The sequence below is a fragment of the Leucopleurus acutus genome (assembly GCF_964270905.1).
Source record: "Leucopleurus acutus genome assembly, chromosome: 3".
Classification (NCBI taxonomy): Eukaryota; Metazoa; Chordata; class Mammalia; order Artiodactyla; family Delphinidae; genus Leucopleurus; species Leucopleurus acutus.
Window position 1 is genome coordinate 164,672,949 of NC_139145.1, and position 18,616 is coordinate 164,691,564.

At 39.2% G+C, this 18,616-nt stretch overlaps 1 protein-coding gene across 1 annotated transcript in view; it reads left to right on the top strand.

The window, feature by feature from the left end:
* Nucleotides 1-18,616, top strand: part of DNAH5 (dynein axonemal heavy chain 5) — a gene marked incomplete at both ends in the record, with an annotated part of 214,130 nt that overhangs the window by 148,810 nt on the left and 46,704 nt on the right. The window contains 6 exons of the mRNA XM_082837242.1: nucleotides 233-464; nucleotides 1,866-1,980; nucleotides 2,234-2,410; nucleotides 7,798-8,001; nucleotides 11,608-11,787; nucleotides 14,939-15,076. Of these exons, the coding sequence (XP_082693368.1) occupies nucleotides 233-464; nucleotides 1,866-1,980; nucleotides 2,234-2,410; nucleotides 7,798-8,001; nucleotides 11,608-11,787; nucleotides 14,939-15,076 (1,046 nt within the window). The remainder of the gene's footprint in view (nucleotides 1-232; nucleotides 465-1,865; nucleotides 1,981-2,233; nucleotides 2,411-7,797; nucleotides 8,002-11,607; nucleotides 11,788-14,938; nucleotides 15,077-18,616) is intronic.

Consider the following 18,616-nt stretch of genomic DNA (forward strand, 5'->3'; position numbering starts at 1 on the left):
TACAGAGTATTGAATAGAGTTCTCTGCATTATTCAGTATGTTCTTATTAATTATCTATTCTATATATAGTAGTGTGTATATGTCAATCCCAATCTCCCAATTTATTCCTTCTGCCTCTTTTCACCCCTGGTAACCGTAAATTTGTTTTCTACATCTGTGACTCAAGCCAGTTAACTTTTAAAATGGTAATTCTCTTTCGTATTTCACATGCTGTTGTCTTTATTCTTTCTAGTGTCTGAACACTTCCTCTCTTCCTATGATATTGACTGCAGTTTGGAAACCAAGAAGGAAGTGGTCCAGTGTATGGGCTCCTTCCAGGATGGGGTAGCTGAGAAGTGTGTTGATTATTTCCAGAGATTCCGACGTTCTACCCACGTGACACCCAAATCATACCTCTCCTTTATTCAGGGCTATAAGTTCATATATGGAGAAAAGCATGTGGAAGTGCAAACTCTGGCCAACAGGTAAGTGTGAGGATCAAATATAAAGTTTTTTTTTTTTTTTCTTTTGCGGTACGCGGGCCTCTCACTGTTGTGGCCTCTACCGTTGCGGAGCACAGGCTACGGACACGGTGGCTCAGCTGCCATGGCTCACAGCCGCTCCGTGGCATGTGGGATCCTCCCGGACCGGGGCACGAACCCGTGTCCCCTGCATCGGCAGGCGGACTCTCAACCACTGCACCACCAGGGAAGCCCCAAATACAAAGTTATTTTAAAGCAGCAGCTTTTAACTAGGGGCAAATTTGCTCCTAGTGGACATTTTGCAATAACTGGAGACCTTTTTGTTTGTTACAGCTAGGGTGGAGGGGGTGGAGAGGTGCTACTGGCATCCAAAGAGTTAGCGGTCAGGGATGCTGCTAAACATCCTAACAGTGCACAGGACCATCCTCCACGGCAAAGTGTTATTCAGCCCTGAATACCGCTAGTGCTGAGACTGAGAAACCTTCCTCTCAAGTTTGTTCAAAGGATTATTCCCTGGTTGCTAGGGGCTTTTTCTTGCCCAATAGGATTAAATGTTGCCAAGTTTTCATGTGGCCTCCCACTTTCTATAATATTGAATGACAATAATAGAAACCGTGGACCTGGAAGAAAGCTGAGAATACAGACATCCCCTCCCCGCTCTACTCATCTCTTTCTTCCTGCACATTCTGAGTGTCTGGGATAGAAAAGTCTGCCTGATGCTTACGTTCTCTGCATAGTAAAACACTATTCACTGAAGCTTGTTCCCAATTTCCCTGCTCTGCCTTGCTCTTTTCTGAACACTTATATCTTCTGCCTGAATATAGCCAAGAATCAGCCAAGGTTTTTACATAAGGGACCTCTGGGTGGGTGATTGGACTGAATGACTCTGAGGCCTCCTGTCTTTAAGATCACATTAGTTCAGAGTCAAGCAGGCAGTCGGGCCCTTCACGAGGCTGTTCTGATGGCTTTAAATTTGTTTCTTTGCTTGATCCCAAATCTTTCTTCTTTTAATTTCATTGGTCTCGTTAGAAAAACAGAGGTTATATATTTCCCTTTCTCCATGATAAGACTTCAAGCATTTGAAGTCTATTGTCTTTTAGCTAAAGTTCATTAAGCATGTTTCCTGCATGAGACAGATTCTAGACACTGTCGTTCCTCATGTCACGCAGTGTTCTTAGCAGACTTAACTCTTTTCACACATGGTCTATGAAGAACATACAATTGCCTTTAGTGTGGAATCAAGCCTGGACATTTACTCTCTTTGTCAAGCCCTCTCGGGTTTGCTACTGTATATACATTATTCTTCAAATATGACCATTACTATATTTATCAGTAGACCAGTGCTTAGAAAATGTGGCCGAGAACCACACATTTTACACTCCCCACTTGGATTTTTAATCTCAGAATGAATACTGGGTTGGGAAAGCTAAAAGAAGCTTCGGAGTCTGTTGCGGCCCTGAGCAAAGAATTGGAAGTGAAAGAAAAGGAGCTCCAAATGGCCAATGATAAAGCCGACACAGTGAGTAGACATCGACACGTGGACCATATTCATTTTGAATTCCCAGCTCATAAATGTTAATGATGTATGCTCCTTCACTAAATTATAACCATGGAAGAACAAATTATTTATTTCCCTTAGAATACCATACTCTTAATTCTATGTACGAAGAATTGTGTCAGTGGGCAAAACCAACAAATCAAGGCAAAACTGTGCATTTCCAGCTGGGTCTTTGGTAATTTTTGACGTACTTTTTTGTTTTATATTAAATCAGGTCTTAAAAGAAGTGACAATGAAAGCACAGGCTGCCGAAAAGGTCAAAGTTGAGGTACAGAAGGTGAAGGACAAAGCCCAGGCCATTGTTGACAGCATCTCTAAAGATAAAGCCATTGCTGAGGAAAAGCTGGAAGCAGCAAAGCCAGCGTTAGAAGAAGCAGAAGCAGCCTTGCAGGTATATCTTTGTGATATAACAGATGCCACCTTTTAGGGCCTTGGAGGAAGATTAAGGCAGAAAAGATGAATAACAACAAGGAAATGTTCTACCGCTTCAGATGAAAGCTCTTTCTACTGGAATGATTGCAAGTCATATTTTCTGCTTGGAGATGTTATTTGAGTTTTTTAGAGACTGCACATGGCACTTCACATCTCATCTTCCTCACTCATGAGTGATGGGCAGTGTCATACAATGGTGATCTGGAGTCCTGGGTTCTCATTTCAGCTCTGTAACCAATAAGCTATGTGACATTGGGAAAGTCACGTAAAATTTCTAAAATAACATTTCTTTTTCACTCATTCATTGTGGACGTTGGAGTAGGTTGGTAAGATACAACATTCTCTGAGTGTGTATATGAATTATCCAAATAAAGGACTACTGAGCTAACGTACCACGTTAATGTCAGAGTTCCAACACAGTTACTCAGTGTGATTGTGTGGCAAGAAGAGAAATGGTGAAATTAGGAAAGAGGTTGGGTTCAGAGAAAATATGTTGAGTTTAGTGAAATAGGCCACACCTTCAAGGGCTGGTCGAGTTTGGAAGACCCAGTTTGAGATGTTTTGGACTCCCAATTGCTTTTACTTTAGTCTTGCTCAACTACTGCCTTATGTTATTGATTCCTGGCTTAGAATGTGGCTGAAGAAATGGAACACTGCTGATCTGTCCACTGCTAATTCAAGTTATATAACCTCAATTGAACATGCATCATTACTTGATAATGTAATTATTATTTTTCACCACCTTCTCAGCACACCACCTGAAACATTTCTAAATGCTTTTGATCCAAGTTAAGTCTTTAAGCTTTCTGAGTCAATATACAACATATTGTATAAGAGAATTTCTACTCTCTTGAGACAATGAAGATATTGTCTTCTTTTTTTATCTTTCCAATTTTCACGCTACTGTTTTATGTGATATATCTTTCCTTATTTTTTCTCCATCCCTCCTTGCACTGGCTAAACTGTCCTCCTTAATCCTTGAAGTCCTCCAGGGTCTTTAGTCTCTCAGATTGGTGGGTACCTCATCTCCCCCGCCCCACTTTTAAAAAGCCAATTTATGAAGGTAAGATTGACGTATAAAAAGCTGTACGTATTTAATCCGTATAGCTCACTGAGTTTGGGATGAGTGTATGCCTATGAAACCATCACCATCTTCAAGGCCATAGATATATCCATCAATGCCCAAAGTTTCCTCCAGCTCCCTTTATTATTATTACTATTTTTTTGTGATAAGAACACAGCTTAAGCTCTACCCCCTTAACAAATTTTAAGTATGCAATAAAGTATTGATAACTATGGGCACTATGCTGTGTAGTAGATCTCTAGAATTTATTTATCTCGCATAACGAAAACTATGTACTCTTTTTAAAAATTTTTTTTTACATCTTTATTGGAGTATAATTGCTTTACAATGGTGTGTTATTTTCTGCTATATAACAAAGTGAATCAGTTATACATATACATATGTTCCCATATCTCTTCCCTCTTGCGTCTCCCTCCCTCCCACCCTCCCTATCCCACCCCTCTAGGTGGTCACAAAGCACTGAGCTGATCTCCCTGTGCTATGTGACTGTGCTATGTGACTGCTTCCCACTAGCTCTCTATTTTACATTTGGTAGTGCATATATGTCTATATATACACTACCACTCTCTCACTTTGTCCCAGCCTACCCTTACCCCTCCCCGTGTCCTCAAGTCCATTCTCTAGTAGGTCTGCATCTTTATTCCCATCTTGCCCCTAGGTTCTTCATGACCATTTCATTTTTTTTTTTTTTTTTAGATTCCATATATATGTGTTAGCACATAGTATTTGTTTTTCTCTTTCTGACTTACTTCACTCTGTATGACAGACTCTAGGTCCATCCACCTCACTACAAATAACTCAGTTTCGTTTCTTTTTACGGCTAATATTCCATTGTATATATGTGCCACATCTTCTTTATCCATTCATCTGTCGATGAACACTTAGGTTGGTTCCATGTCATGGCTATTGTAAATAGAGCTGCAATGAACATTGTGGTACATGACTCTTTTTGAATTATGGTTTTCTCAGGGTATATGCCCAGTAGTGGGATTGCTGGGTTGTATGGTAGAAAACTTTGTACTCTTTGACCATCACCTTCCCATTTGCTTCTTCCTCCAGTCCCTGGCAACCACCCTTCTACTGTCTGCTTCTATGAATCTGTTTTAGATTCCACATATAAATGAGATTGTGCAGTATTTGTCTTTCTTTTTAGCTTATTTCACTTGTCATAATGTCCTCCAGATCCATCCATATTGTTGCAAATGGCAGGATTTCCATTTTTTTTCAAGGCTGAATAACATTCCATTGTATGTAAATACCACATTTTCTTTGTCCATTCATTCGTCAATGGACATTTACGTTGCTTCCATATCTTGGCCATTGTGAATAATACTGCAGTGGACATGGGGGTGCAGATATCTCTTTAAGATCCTGGACCTCATCCTCCCCCTGCCCCTTTTAAGGTACTCTGGCTTCACCGAGAGTCTCTGATCAACAGAGAGAAGACAATGATTGTGTAACTTCTAAACCTTTATTGAACTCATGATACCTAACAGCATCATAGGAACTTAGCATATGGTATCTCAGTTCTTACACATTTACATTTTCGCAAGATTTAAAAGCTTAGCATTTGTTTTGATATTATAAAATATTTTCCAGTATCCTTCTAATTTAGTACTCTCTACCACTAAAATATTCAACATAATCATCAATGCAGAAATGTGTGGGAACGGGGTAAGGTGAGGGAATATATAGGAGAGGTTTTCAATAATTTCCTTCATTGGTTCTGTCTGCATTTTATTGCCTCTTTATGAGCTTTTGAAATCTTGAAGTCTGGTACTACTAATTTATACTAAGAAAGTTCTGGGTACATCCAAACTCTCTTTTGGCATCAGGCCACGTAAATCTACACAACAAATAAGGTAACAGCAAAGAATGTGTCTCATCCTATCTCAATGCTCACCTGACTTGACACAAATATATATAAATATGTATTTATATATAACAGCCATATTGCTTTACCTGCAGAAAAAACCAGGAATCTAATACTTAGCTGAAATAAGTTGCACTTCAGATATACTCCTCTCCTGGACTCTTTTTACCTGGGTACCTAACATAATTGAGCCCAATTCTGTTTGAAAATTCCCCCTTTTAAAGCTAAAGTGAAAATAAACAAATAGGACCTAATCAAACTTATAAGGTTTTGCACAGCAACGGAAACCATAAACAAAACAAAAAAGACAACCTACGGACTGGGAAAAAATGTTCGCAAATGATGAGACCGACAAGGGCTTAATTTCCAAAATATACAAATGGCTCATATAGCTCAATATCAAAAAAACAAACCACCCAATCAAAAAATGGGCAGAAGATCTAAATAGACATTTCTCCAAAGAAGACGTACAGATGGCCAATAGGCACATGAAAAGATGCTCAATCCCACTAATTATTAGAGAAATGCAAATCAAAAGTACAATGAGATACCACCTCACAGGGGTCGGAATGGCCAACATCAAAAAATCTACAAATAATAAATGCTGGAAGGGTGTGGAGAAAAGGGAACCCTCCTACATTTTTGGTGGGAATGTAAATTGGTGCAGCCACTATGGAGAACAGTATGGAGGTTCCTTAAAAAACTAAAAGTAGAACTACCATATGATCCAGCAATCCTGCTCCTGGGTATATATCCAGAGAAAACTATAATTTGAAAAGATACATGAACCCCAGTTTTCACTGAAGCACTATTTACAATAGCCAAGACATGGAAGCAACCTAAATGTCCATCGACAGAGGAATGGATAAAGAAGATGAGGTATATACATACAATGGAATACTACTCAGCCATAAAAAAGAATGAAATAATGCCATTTGCAGCAACTTGGATGGACCTAGAGATTATCATACTAAGTGAAGTAAGTCAGGCAGAGAAAGACAAATACCGTATGATATCACTTATATGTGGAATCTAAAATATGGCACAAATGAAATTATCTATGGAACAGAAACAGACTCACAGACACAGAGAACAGACTTGTGGTTGCCAAGGGGGAGGTGGGGAATGGTTCGATTGGGAGTTTGGGGTTAGCAGATGCAAACTATTACATATATATGTATAACTGAATCACTGTGCTGTACACCTGAAACTAACACAGCATCGTAAGTCAACTATACTTCAATAAAGTAAATTTTAAAACAAACAAATAAAAAGCTAAAGTGAAATAAGCATGTCCAGCTCTTTTATATCCACTTTAATTTGATCCTTCTTTCCCTATTGGCAGGTATTATATTTCTCTCCTTTCTTTTATAGCCAAGCATCTCAAATTAAGGTCTATCTGCAATTTCCAGTTCTTTACCACAAATTCCCCTTCACTTCCAGCTGTCTAGAATTCACAAATGCTAGTGTGTTGAAACAAACCTTTTCAAAGTAGATAGTTCCATTTCTAATGACCAAGTTTAGTGGTTTTCTTCTTTTTTGTCCCAATTCTCAGAGAAAAGATCATTAGCTTTGATGTGAAGGGGGTTTGTACCTTTCTTTGACAGGAGGGATGCCAATACAAATCGGATGGAAGGGTTTTCAAGACCTAGAAGGAATTAATATACACTACGTCCTAGAAATAGGACAGTGTCATATGCTTGTCTTTAATATTTTTCCAATGTTTATTCCATAAAGAGTTTGATAGAACAGTTATCGACTACAACAAGTCTAGGTGACTATTAAGTAATTTTCTGTATAAGAATCTCTGTACTAGAAATGGAACAGAACTTTTCTAAGAGCTTAGTGAAATTCCTATTGCTCAAGTTCCATCATTTAAAGGTTAGTTCCCAGCTAAGAAACCTCTAACTATTCAATCTGGCAGCCCTGAGGCTACAACTAGTGTCAGTCCCTGGTGACAAGTCTTAAGAGAGAGAGGCAGATTCTTGACCTACATAACTAATGAGTAAAAAAAAGCACTGCAAATTCTGGAGTTTTCCTGGTTTAGAATCCCTGGAATCTACTTAAGTGCTGACGATTCTTTTCCTTTCAGATAAGTTTTTTTCTGAGGCTAAGTTGTCGTTACAATTTTAGAGAAGTCACAGCTCCTTATCTGCTCGAGAACACGCCTCTCACTATATCTCCTTTGGCTGTCACTTTGAATTGTAAAAATGTGAACTTTGGGGGATGTGTGGTTTTTCTTGGGGATTAAATATGCATCTAGCTCCCATGACTGCATCAAACTTAAAAATGCTTTCTTTCCTCTGTTGAAGTAGTAGCCTTTAGAGAGTAAAGGTTTGTTTTCACTTATCTTGTCTGAGATTGGGTGATGACCTCCTTTCCTCCCCAGACCATCAAGCCTTCTGACATTGCTACTGTCCGCACGCTGGGCCGACCCCCACATCTCATCATGAGGATCATGGATTGCGTGCTGCTGCTGTTTCAGAGGAAAGTCAGTGCAGTGAAAATTGACCTGGCAAAAGGCTGTACAATTCCTTCCTGGCAGGAATCTTTAAAACTGATGACCACAGGAAACTTTTTACAGAATTTACAGGTTGGTGGTTCAATAATGATGGGCTAGGAGGGGACTCAGAATTCATTAGAGTATCTGGGTCCTTTAATAGAAGATGTTTCTGAAGAGAATCTACCCTGTGGACATATTTTTAACTTACTAATTTTTTTCATCTTTATTGGGGTATAATTGATAAATAACACTTTTATATAATTAAGGTGTATGACTTGATGTTTTGATATATGTTAATACATTGTGAAATGATTTCACCAAAATCCATCCACTAAATCCAATAAATCGCCAATTAAATATCCATCACCTCACATAATTACCATTTTTTCCTTTTTTTTTTTGTGGTGAGAGCATTTAAGATCTACCCTCCTAGCAAATTTCAAGTAAACAATACAGTATTGTTAACGATATTCACATTGCTGTACATTAGGTCCCCAGGACCTTCTCATCTTGCATAAGTGACCCTTGACCCTTGACCAACATCTTCCCCTTTCTTCCTCCCCCCAGCTGCTGGCTACCACCATTCTATTCTCTGCTTCTATGAGTTTGACTATTATAAGTGACACCATGAAGGCTTTGTCTCTCTCTGGCTTATAGCACTTCGCATAACGGTCCATCCATGTTGTCACAAATGGCAGAATTTCCTTCTGTTTTAAGCCTGAATAATAGTCAACATACATATTTTCAACTTATATTTACGTATTTTTTCAGAGTAGAATTTCTCTTTCAAATATAAGGCATTGTAAGTATTAGAGCTTTTCCTGGCAGATTTTAGGCATATTAAAACATCATCAGCAGCATATTTCAGTAAAAAAATCATTTTAAGGAACCCAAACATATGTGCATATATTATTTGCATATGAGTACATATATATTTTTATTTCACAAGTCTCAATTGTAATTTTTTGAGTATTAACTTTCATCTTTTAAATTTTATTATGAGGTAACATTTACATATGATAAAATGCACAAATTTAAAGTGTATATTGTAAATCAACTACACTCCAATATAAAATAAAAATTTAATTAAAAAAAGGGTATAGCTTAATGAATATTTACATGTCTATACCTATTAATGAACACTGAAATCAAGATTTGTATTTCCAGACCCCAGCAATCTCTTTTGTGTCCCAACACAGTCAGTAATCTCCCCTAAGATAAACATTATTCTGACCTTTATCCCAATAATTAGTTTCACCTGTTTTGAAATTTACGTACATGAAATCATATCATATGAACTCTTTTGTTTTGACCTCTTTCATTCAACACGTCTGTGAGATTCTTTCTTATTGTTGCACAGGACAGTATTTCATTCTTTTTTCATTGCTACACAGCTTTCCAGTAGATGAATCTGCAATAGTGTGTGACAAATGTTTAACAACTGGTTCTCTGGTGAGAAAAAAGAAAAAGCTCTGATTTGTAGTGTTTGCCAATTTTCATAGTGTAAATATCCCCACAATGGCTGATTTCAAGCTACCAAAATAATGTTGCTGAATGTAGAGTTGGGAAGAGGTACATGGTAGCATGCTGTGATAAGGTAGTCCCACTGGGTAGATACAATAAATGTAAATGACCTCAAAAATGTAGATAGTAAAATGTAGCAAAATAATTAGAAGGTGATGACTTTTGACTATACATTATTTTTGTTCAAAATAACATTTAATTGTAAGTTTTTATAATTTAATTTTAAATAATGGCTGTATTTAACAAGTCTGCAAAATTTCTGAAAATTTAGTAATCGTTTCTCATAAGTTTATATCTACCAGCACCAGTGTGAAATGCTGTAATGCGCTTTAATTTGTTTGTCCTTGTATTGTTGATGGATTTTTGAGACGTTACTAGTTTTGGGCTATTATAAATAAAGCTACTATGAATATTGGTCATTTAGTGGGCATGTTTTCATTTCTATTGGCTCTATACTCAGGAGTGGAATTTCTGGGTCTTAGGTTATACATTTAATCAGCCTTAGTAGATAGTGCCAAAGAGGTTTCAAAAATTGTTGTATCAGTTTACATACCCGCAAGCAGTGTATAAGTTGCTCCACGTCTTAACCATTTTCTACTTTTAGCTATTCTGATGGGTTTGTTGTGTTGTCTTATTATTGTGGGTTAGTTTGCATTTCTCTGATGACAAATGATGCTGAAAATCTTTTCATCAGTTTATGAGCCCTTTGGGAACTCTTTGGTTAAGTGCGTGTACATTTAAATGTACAGATCTCCTGTACATTTAAATTTGTTATTATTTTGTAGAATTTATATATAAAATATGGGTAATTTGTCATTTATATGTTTGGAAATATCTTCTCCCACTTTCTGCCTTAGTTGTTCATTCCATTAATGGTGTCTTTTGATAAGGAGATATTCTTAAGTTTAGTATAGTCCAATTTATCAATATTTTCCTTACAGTGCTTTCTGTGTTCTGTTTAGGAAATCTTTGCCCATCTCTAAGGCAGAATAAATGCTTCTGTGTTTTCTTCTGGCAGTTATATTGTTTTATCTTTAATATTTAGATCTTGAGACAACTAACTGGGAATACCCACCCCCCATCCATAACCCAAGCAGTAACTTCAGCACTGTCTTTCATTCAGTTTTTAATTTATCATTGCCCAAGTGGCTGCTATGGCCAGAGCATCTTGTGAAGTGCCTTATAGCAGCTATAACACCAAATAGCTTCTGAAACCAGTGGGCCATACAGACTCATTTCAGATAATTAAAATATAAGCCTCTGTGATGTAAGGGCCACCATGAAGGAATAACATGCTATTTGATTGGATAGGAGGTAGTGATTAATCAGACTGAGCGTGTGGAATGGCAGTGGTCCTTGGGTGGGGGGGAGCTTAAAAAGCGTCCACTGAAAAATGTGCTGTGGAATTGCACTTGCCTTATATACCTGGTGCAAAGCCACTGCTCTTGGAAGCAACCTTGCTATTTGCCTTTTGTCACCACCATCCTTCTGTTGTTCCCAGATATTCTTCTGGCTTCACTATTTTTCAAGTCTCATAAAAGAAACTTGCATTTAAAGAGGTCTGGATGAAAGTGTGTTTTGCTCTGTGTTATGTATGTTCTGTGAAGGCTTATTTCTCTGAATTATTTAGGTGCTAAATTTCTTTCTACTTGGAAAATATATAATTATCCTTGGTTTGATGATCAAGCACCACTTTTCAAAGATCCAATTTCATTGTTTGGTCAGTCTTCTCTCTTAATACAAGAAGGCCCTCATAATCAATTTCTGCTACTATTTTAAAATTTTATCCCTCCAGAAAAGAACAATTATCTCATAATCTTGATAGTTCTATGATTAAAAGTTAATTCATCACCCTGAAGGCCTAATGTCCAAATCATTTTCTTCACATTTCAGGTGAGTTTAATAGAACCTCCCTCTGAATGCATTAAGCATTTGGTTGCTGCTAAATATTTATGTCTAAATATATATGCTTTACATTTTTATATACAATGCTAAATATATGTACCATTTCATATGCCTAAATAGATATGATTTTTGCCTAATAACCTGAAATATCAACAAAATATTCATCCATTCTTGGTTTTAACAGTTTCAGTGGCATTGTAAGCATAATGTGATTATGACTTCATGGAAAGAGGTATTTTGACTTTATTTTACTCCGTTCTTCCATAGCAATTCCCCAAAGACACAATCAATGAAGAAGTGATAGAATTTTTGAATCCTTACTTTGAGATGGCAGACTACAACATCGAAACTGCTAAACGTGTATGTGGGAATGTAGCGGGGCTTTGTTCCTGGACCAAGGCCATGGCTTCCTTCTTTTCTATAAACAGAGAGGTGTTGCCCCTGAAGGTAAGCCTCCTCGGTGGAACTGCAGGACGTGTGCCGGCAGGGGGGTCTTTGAGTCAAATGGGCTTGTCTTTCATGCAACACAGAAGCCTCAGGTTTTATTGTACCCAAGTCCACGGGGAGAGCTAGCGATAGACAGGCTGAGCATAGGATGTTTCTTTCTTCTCTGTAATCCAACTCCAATTGGTATTGTCTGAGCCTTAAGCATGGACTCTCTCAAGGGTACTAAGTCCATTGTGGGCTGCTGGACACTTTTTTCCCCCACAATGTCAACTTGAAAAAAAGAAACACAGGAAAATCTAGCATAGGATCCACCAACAATGTCCAAGATCTCCTGCCAGGGACTCAGGTGAATGAGGCAGGGTGGACACAGTCACTGGTGTCTGGTCTTGGCTGCAGGGACAACATAGTATTTATTCCCTCTCCCTCTCTTGTCCCTCAGGAAAGAAACCGAATATCATCCTTTATTTAAAATGATTTGAGAGCATACCAGTGTTTCCCTTTGAGTAATTGCATTTCTCAGCTTCATTTGTCCACATCCCCCCAGTATTCAGTGACACTCAGTCTTTAGCAGATGGAGAGGCAAGTACCTGTCTTGAAAATGAAATACTGATGCCTCAGAACGTTATGGCTTTGTTGATTATTTTCCTTTTTGTAAGTCTGATCTTACTCAGCCATCAACTAAAATCCACGTACACTTATAAACTACCCAAGGAACTTAATAATCACGCTAAAAATAATCAAGAATGAAAAGAACATAGGGATCCAGTTGCAAGTCCCATTTTATTTTCTCATTGTTCCCATATCAGGGCCATTTATTCAGTGGTGGAGGCCCTTGGGGTCCAAGGGCAACTTAAAAGAGAAGGGATTCATTTGGCTCAGAGATTTTTAGAGCAAACAGTTGATGTCATCCTGTTGGGCATTGCGGATTTGGGGACCAATGAAGACTCCAACATAGCTCACAATCGGACATTCTGATACTGACTGAATTATAACAACCATATCCAGTGAAAAGTACAGGGCATCCTTTGCAAATATTTCCAGTGGGTAAGCATACATAAGTGTCTTTAAGGGAATTACAGTCGAATTCACAATGGGGAGTTTTTATTTTGTTGCAGTTACTTTAAATAAAATGAGCTGAAACCCGTACAAAATAATGGATGCTCTGAACAAGCCTTACATAAGAACGATGACATCTCCTCCCTTACATTCTGTACGTTTCAGGCTCCACCCAGTCCCAGGACGACATAGGTCCTACAGTAGGAAGTGAAGGGAACACAGGCAGGAGGGGGGACCTTTTACTTGTGCCTGGAACCTATGCTTCTCTTCTGAGAAGCCTGTTCTGGGAGTGCCCCCTATGTCCTTAGGAGCATCCAGCATCTGGGAGTCTTCAGTTTGTCAGGTCTCTCCTAATTGCCATTGTCAGAAAAATAAATGTAGCTTTGTAGATGCTACACGTTCACTGCTTAGAGGGAAGTAGAAGACAAAGAAAGGGCAGGTTATCATCGGCAGCTCTGCTCAATATATTAAGAAATACAGACCAAGAGCTCTAACTTCGCTTATTCCTGGAGGGGCTTCACTTGCGGACTCCTGCTTTCCAAGTAAAGAGGGATTGAGGACACTCCTTAAACTCCTGTGGGAACCTCTTCACCACTAATTAGTGAAGGAGACTCTTCTTTCATCTTACAATTCCTATAGATGGGCCAAGTGACTTCTAGTAGTGAGTAAACTTAAACCAATTTAATTATAAGAGTAGCAATTTAGATTCTATTCAATTTCATTCATATGAGATTTCTCCTTGGACACTCTTTGAAAACCAGTAAATGTTAGTTTACGTAAGCAAAACATAACAACAGTAGAGTCTTAAATATTGAACATGGATAATAAAAATAATAATATCTATTGTATTATTTAATCAAACTCTTGTTATATGCCAGGTCCCAGACTTGGGTTTTTACATATGTTATTTTATGTAATACACACACACACACACACACACTCACACATACACACACTCACAAATCCTAGGAGGTAGTTTTTCTGTATCTTAATGGAGAAACTGAGGCTTGCAGAGTTTAAGTAATCTTAATAGAGTCCTATGGCTTCTCAGGTGAGCAGCTGGATTTGAAAGATTTTATACCCTTTGATTAGTAGCTTTTGAGAGTTTCATTAAAAAAATTCGTATTATTATTATTTTTATTGGAGTATAATTGCTTTACAATGTTGTGTTAGCTTCTCCTGTAGCATGAAGTGAATAAGCTATATGTATATATATATCCCCCTCCCTCTTGAGTAAAGTCCTAGAAAATATTCAAGATCTTTGGGGCTGCAGTAGTTTGACATTAGTGGGTTACTTTAGTAAGACTTAAAGGGAGAACATTGATTTCAAATTTTTTTTGAAAGGATTTTAATTCCATGGACTATTTTCTACACCTCATCTTTTTCCAATATTGCTTTGATTATGTCTTTTGAGTCTTTTTTAGTAGCTTCCTAAAAGCAAATATTATTATTTGGTCACAGCTCAAGTATCTGTTCTTTTCTGGATGGCAAGCAATATATACAAATGACAGGCATGCTATCAAGTCCATCACCACCCATAAAACCTAGATCTTCATATTCAGTGGTTAATCATGTTTCATCCTTTGTCTTGTTTTAACACCCTCATTAACAGTGATGAGCCCTGCTAGGCAGATGGTTCTAAATATTCAGATTTCTTTTTCTACAACTCAATATTAAAATGTTCTGTGATTTGCCTATATACATTTACTATTACAATGTTTTGATTTAAGGATTGGCAAACTATGGTCCACAGGCTAAGTCTAACCCACCACCTGTATTTGTGTGGCTCGTGAAATTTTAAATTAAGTACCTGAACAATAGTCTTGATTTCGCCTCTTGGCCCCAAAAGCCTAAAATATTTACTCTCTGGCACTTTACGGAAAAAATTTGCTGACTCTCTTCTAATGAATTATAAGTTTCTGCTTATAGACATGTCAAGTTCACATTAAGGTTTGTTCCTCACCATGCAATTTGAGAGGAGTCTAGGGGCGGATCAAAGAACAGGTGTAACACGTGGCTGCTGAGCTCTCAGACTCCCACATGCTGGGTGTTCGGTTTGCTGCCCATCTCTTCACCCTGTGTGTGTCCCGTGCAGGCCAACCTGGTGGTGCAGGAGAATCGCTACGTGTTGGCCATGCAGGATCTGCAGAAGGCCCAGGCTGAGCTGGACGACAGGCAAGCCGAGCTGGATGTGGTGCAGGCCGAGTATGAACAGGCCATGACCGAAAAGCAGGTCACTGTCTTCTTGCCGTAGGGGTTTGGGGCAGGTGGTGACGTCACAGGCCCTCCTGGCTGTGGTCAGCCCTTCATTCCTCTCCTGCTTTCTCTCTCCAAGGGTTTGGTTTCCAGCAGGGATTCATTTAGTTGATATACGATACAATACACATATACATACATACACACACAGCACATACTCCCTCGCTAAGCCCTGGGGTTTGTTTCTAACGGACACCGAGAGGACCTTTGGTGAGAGGTCAGGATATTCAGCCAAAACAGAAGTTACTGCTGGAAGACGCATGTTCTGAGTTTCCTTATTAACGGTGAGGATAACAGCATCCTGTGCAGCATTTTTAACATATTTTTCAAATCATGTCCTCCCACTTTATCTCATTTAATATTGGAAAGAATCTTTCAAGGTAGGCAGGGTAGATATTTTTATTTTACTCTCTTTTTTTTTTTTTAGATGTCGGGGGTAGGAGTTTATTAATTAATTAATTAATTTTTGCTGTGTTGGGTCTTCGTTTCTGTGCGAGGGCTTTCTCTAGTTGTGGCAAGCGGGGGCCACTCTTTATCGCGGTGCGTGGGCCTCTCACTATCACGGCCTCTCTTGTTGCGGAGCACAGGCTCCAGATGCGCACGCTCAGTAGTTGTGGCTCATGGGCCTAGTTGCTCCGCGGCATGTGGGATCTTCCCAGACCAGGGCTCGAACCCGTGTCCCCTGCATTAGCAGGCAGATTCTTAACCACTGTGCCACCAGGAAAGCCCTAATTTACTCTCATTTTAAAGAAAGGAACTTAGACCCAGAGAGGACAAGAGGAGGACTCCCAGGCATGGGCATTGGTCATAGGGCTGGATTAGACCTTGATCTTCTGATGTCTACTCGGGTCTTTCTGCTGGACCAACGTGCCTGACCACGTGGCTGTGTCCCAGTGACAATGACCACCTACAGCCTTCTCAACCTATGCATGTTTGTAGCTTTAGCACATTTCGGAATCAAGGCTCGTATATTTCCTCTCCACGGGGCAGCAAGCTCTTTAGTTGATTTATACTCAGTCCGGCTCCACTGGGGCCTCCTTCCTTCTGGTAATAGAGGCAGATTTAACATAAACCTAATGTAGCTTCAGTTTTCTGGCCCCTCACTTGCACAGGCCCCATGAATGCTGGGGTGACTGGGAGTTGTAGAGAGTTCTGTGGGGAGGGGAGACCAGATTATGATTGACAAGCATTTGTGTGTAAGCATTCAGATAAACTACCTGGGGATCCCAGGGGAAAGGTACCTGAATTTCTCAATTATCAGGACTTTGTAGTGATTTCTTTCCCCAATTCTCATTACATGTTCACTTTGGTATTTGTAAAAATTCTTTAATGATTTTTTTTTTTTTTTTTTTTTTTTGCTGTACGCGGGCCTCTCATTGTTGTGGTCCCTCCCATTGCGGAGCACAGGCTCCGGACGCGCAGGCTCAGCGGCCATGGCTCACGGGCCCAGCCGCTCCGTGGCACGTGGGATCCCCCCGGTCCGGGGCACGAACCCGTGGCCCCTGCATCGGCAGGCGGACTCTCAACCACTGCGCCACCAGGGAAGCCCGCTCTTCAATGATTTTTTTAAAGTGGTCCCCAGCTTAGATAAGCATCTGGCCTCACAAAATCTGTATCTGCCTCTGAGAAAACCTGTGCTTGATAAATAAGAGCTAGATTCTCTCTGTTCTTTCCTCGATGATTATACGGAGCCCACCTCTGCCTCTTCTCAGCCCTCACTCAGCTGGATTGAGATTCCTGCTCTGTTAGTCGGTTCCCTTATAGGGGTCCCAATGAGGGAATTTAGATAAACATTTCAGTTTCACTATATACAAGATATATGGTATTTCCTCTTAAAGATAAGCCTCCTGAAAACAACATAAGAGCTTTTCAGAAATTTTAGAGAAGTAATTATATATCACCTATTTGGGTTTGTTATTTATGTTCTATGAAATTTACTACCATAATATGAAGAGAAAATTAACTTTGCAATTTGAGCGTCTACTTTAGAAACTGTGAGGAAGACACCTTAATTTCTACCATTTAGACACTCACTTATATCAGGAAGCACTACTACATACCGTAAAAATATTTTTACAGCCTCATTTTATTATGGTTCAGTTTGAACAATTTTGCATTAGTTCGCTCAATAAGCTTTTTTGTTTCTGAATATCCACTATTTGTTAGGTAAGCAATTATAGGGACCACATAAGAATGGCTACTATAAAAGTGTGGCTCTAACTTTAAAACTTGGAGCTCAAAAAATGTCAAATGTTTTTCATTAAGAAAACAAAATCTGGCTGTGTGCCCACCTGCTCCCAACATGTTGGAGTGAACCTGACCTTTAGTCATTGTGTTGCTCCTTCTTTCTCCATGGGGCTCCGTGAAGAGTCCAGGGAGTTACAGACTACAGGGGCCAGGGGAGGGCTCTCAAGTCTACAGCTCATGGTCACCACTGGCAACCTCACCACCAGGTCTGTGCAGTCCCTGGAGGGGTGTGTGTCCTGCTGCTCTGTGCACAGGGCAGTCGGTGCCTTTGCAGAGGGTCCGCTTCCACAGGGCCTCCGGGCAGCTAGTCAGACTCTGGGGCACTAGGAGAGAGAGGGCCGGGGGTACTACCCACGGAACGCAAGGAATTCTGCACACTCCCCTAGCCAGGCTTGGAGGGAAAATCTGCTTTTCAGTCCTGTGTGCTCATTTGCTTCTCTCCCATCCTCCATTTCCCAATCCCCTAAAGGAGCCTGGGTTTCCAGAAAGCAACAGCCAGGAGGGGAGGGGTTGGCCATTTTTTATTTGGCCACATGGCAGTGGGGACGGGGAACTTAGGGAGGATAACGTATTAAAAATATCTGTCATGTGAAAAGTTTGTTTTAAAGGTAGACAGAAATAAATGATGTCGTATTATACTTCCAGCTGATATCTTTCTTCTTGGGGAGAAACAAACAAACAAATATGGATGGTGTCGATGTGTGGGTACACCTCTCAGCTGGGATTTTGGGTTTTCTGCATTATCTCTAGTGGGAAGGAAAACAGAGCGGACTAGAACAAACTGGAACAAATATCTTGCTTCTGAAAAACACTGTATCGTGTTATTATTACAACAGCAATTCATGTTCCTTATAGAAAATACACATAGGTAACCCTGGAGATGAAGCCTAAAAATATTTTACTCTTTATCATTTCATATCTGCACATATGCCTGATTTACATATATTTAAAATCCATGTAAAATTGTAGCAGATAATTGAGTACATACTGCTTTATAAATTGAATTTTTAGCTAATGACTGTTTTTCTTTAACTTAATGATTATATTTTTAATGGCTTCAGAGCATTCTTGTTCACAATATACCATAATCTATGTAAATTATCCTCTATTGTTAGACATTTAGCGTATATATGCCATATGTACATTATATAAATATATATAAATATTATACATGAACTTCCAGTGACTGGTCACATAGCCAAATCTTTAGCCATATCCATTATTGTACCATAAGTATACATTTTTACAAATAGAATTATCAGCTGTCTTA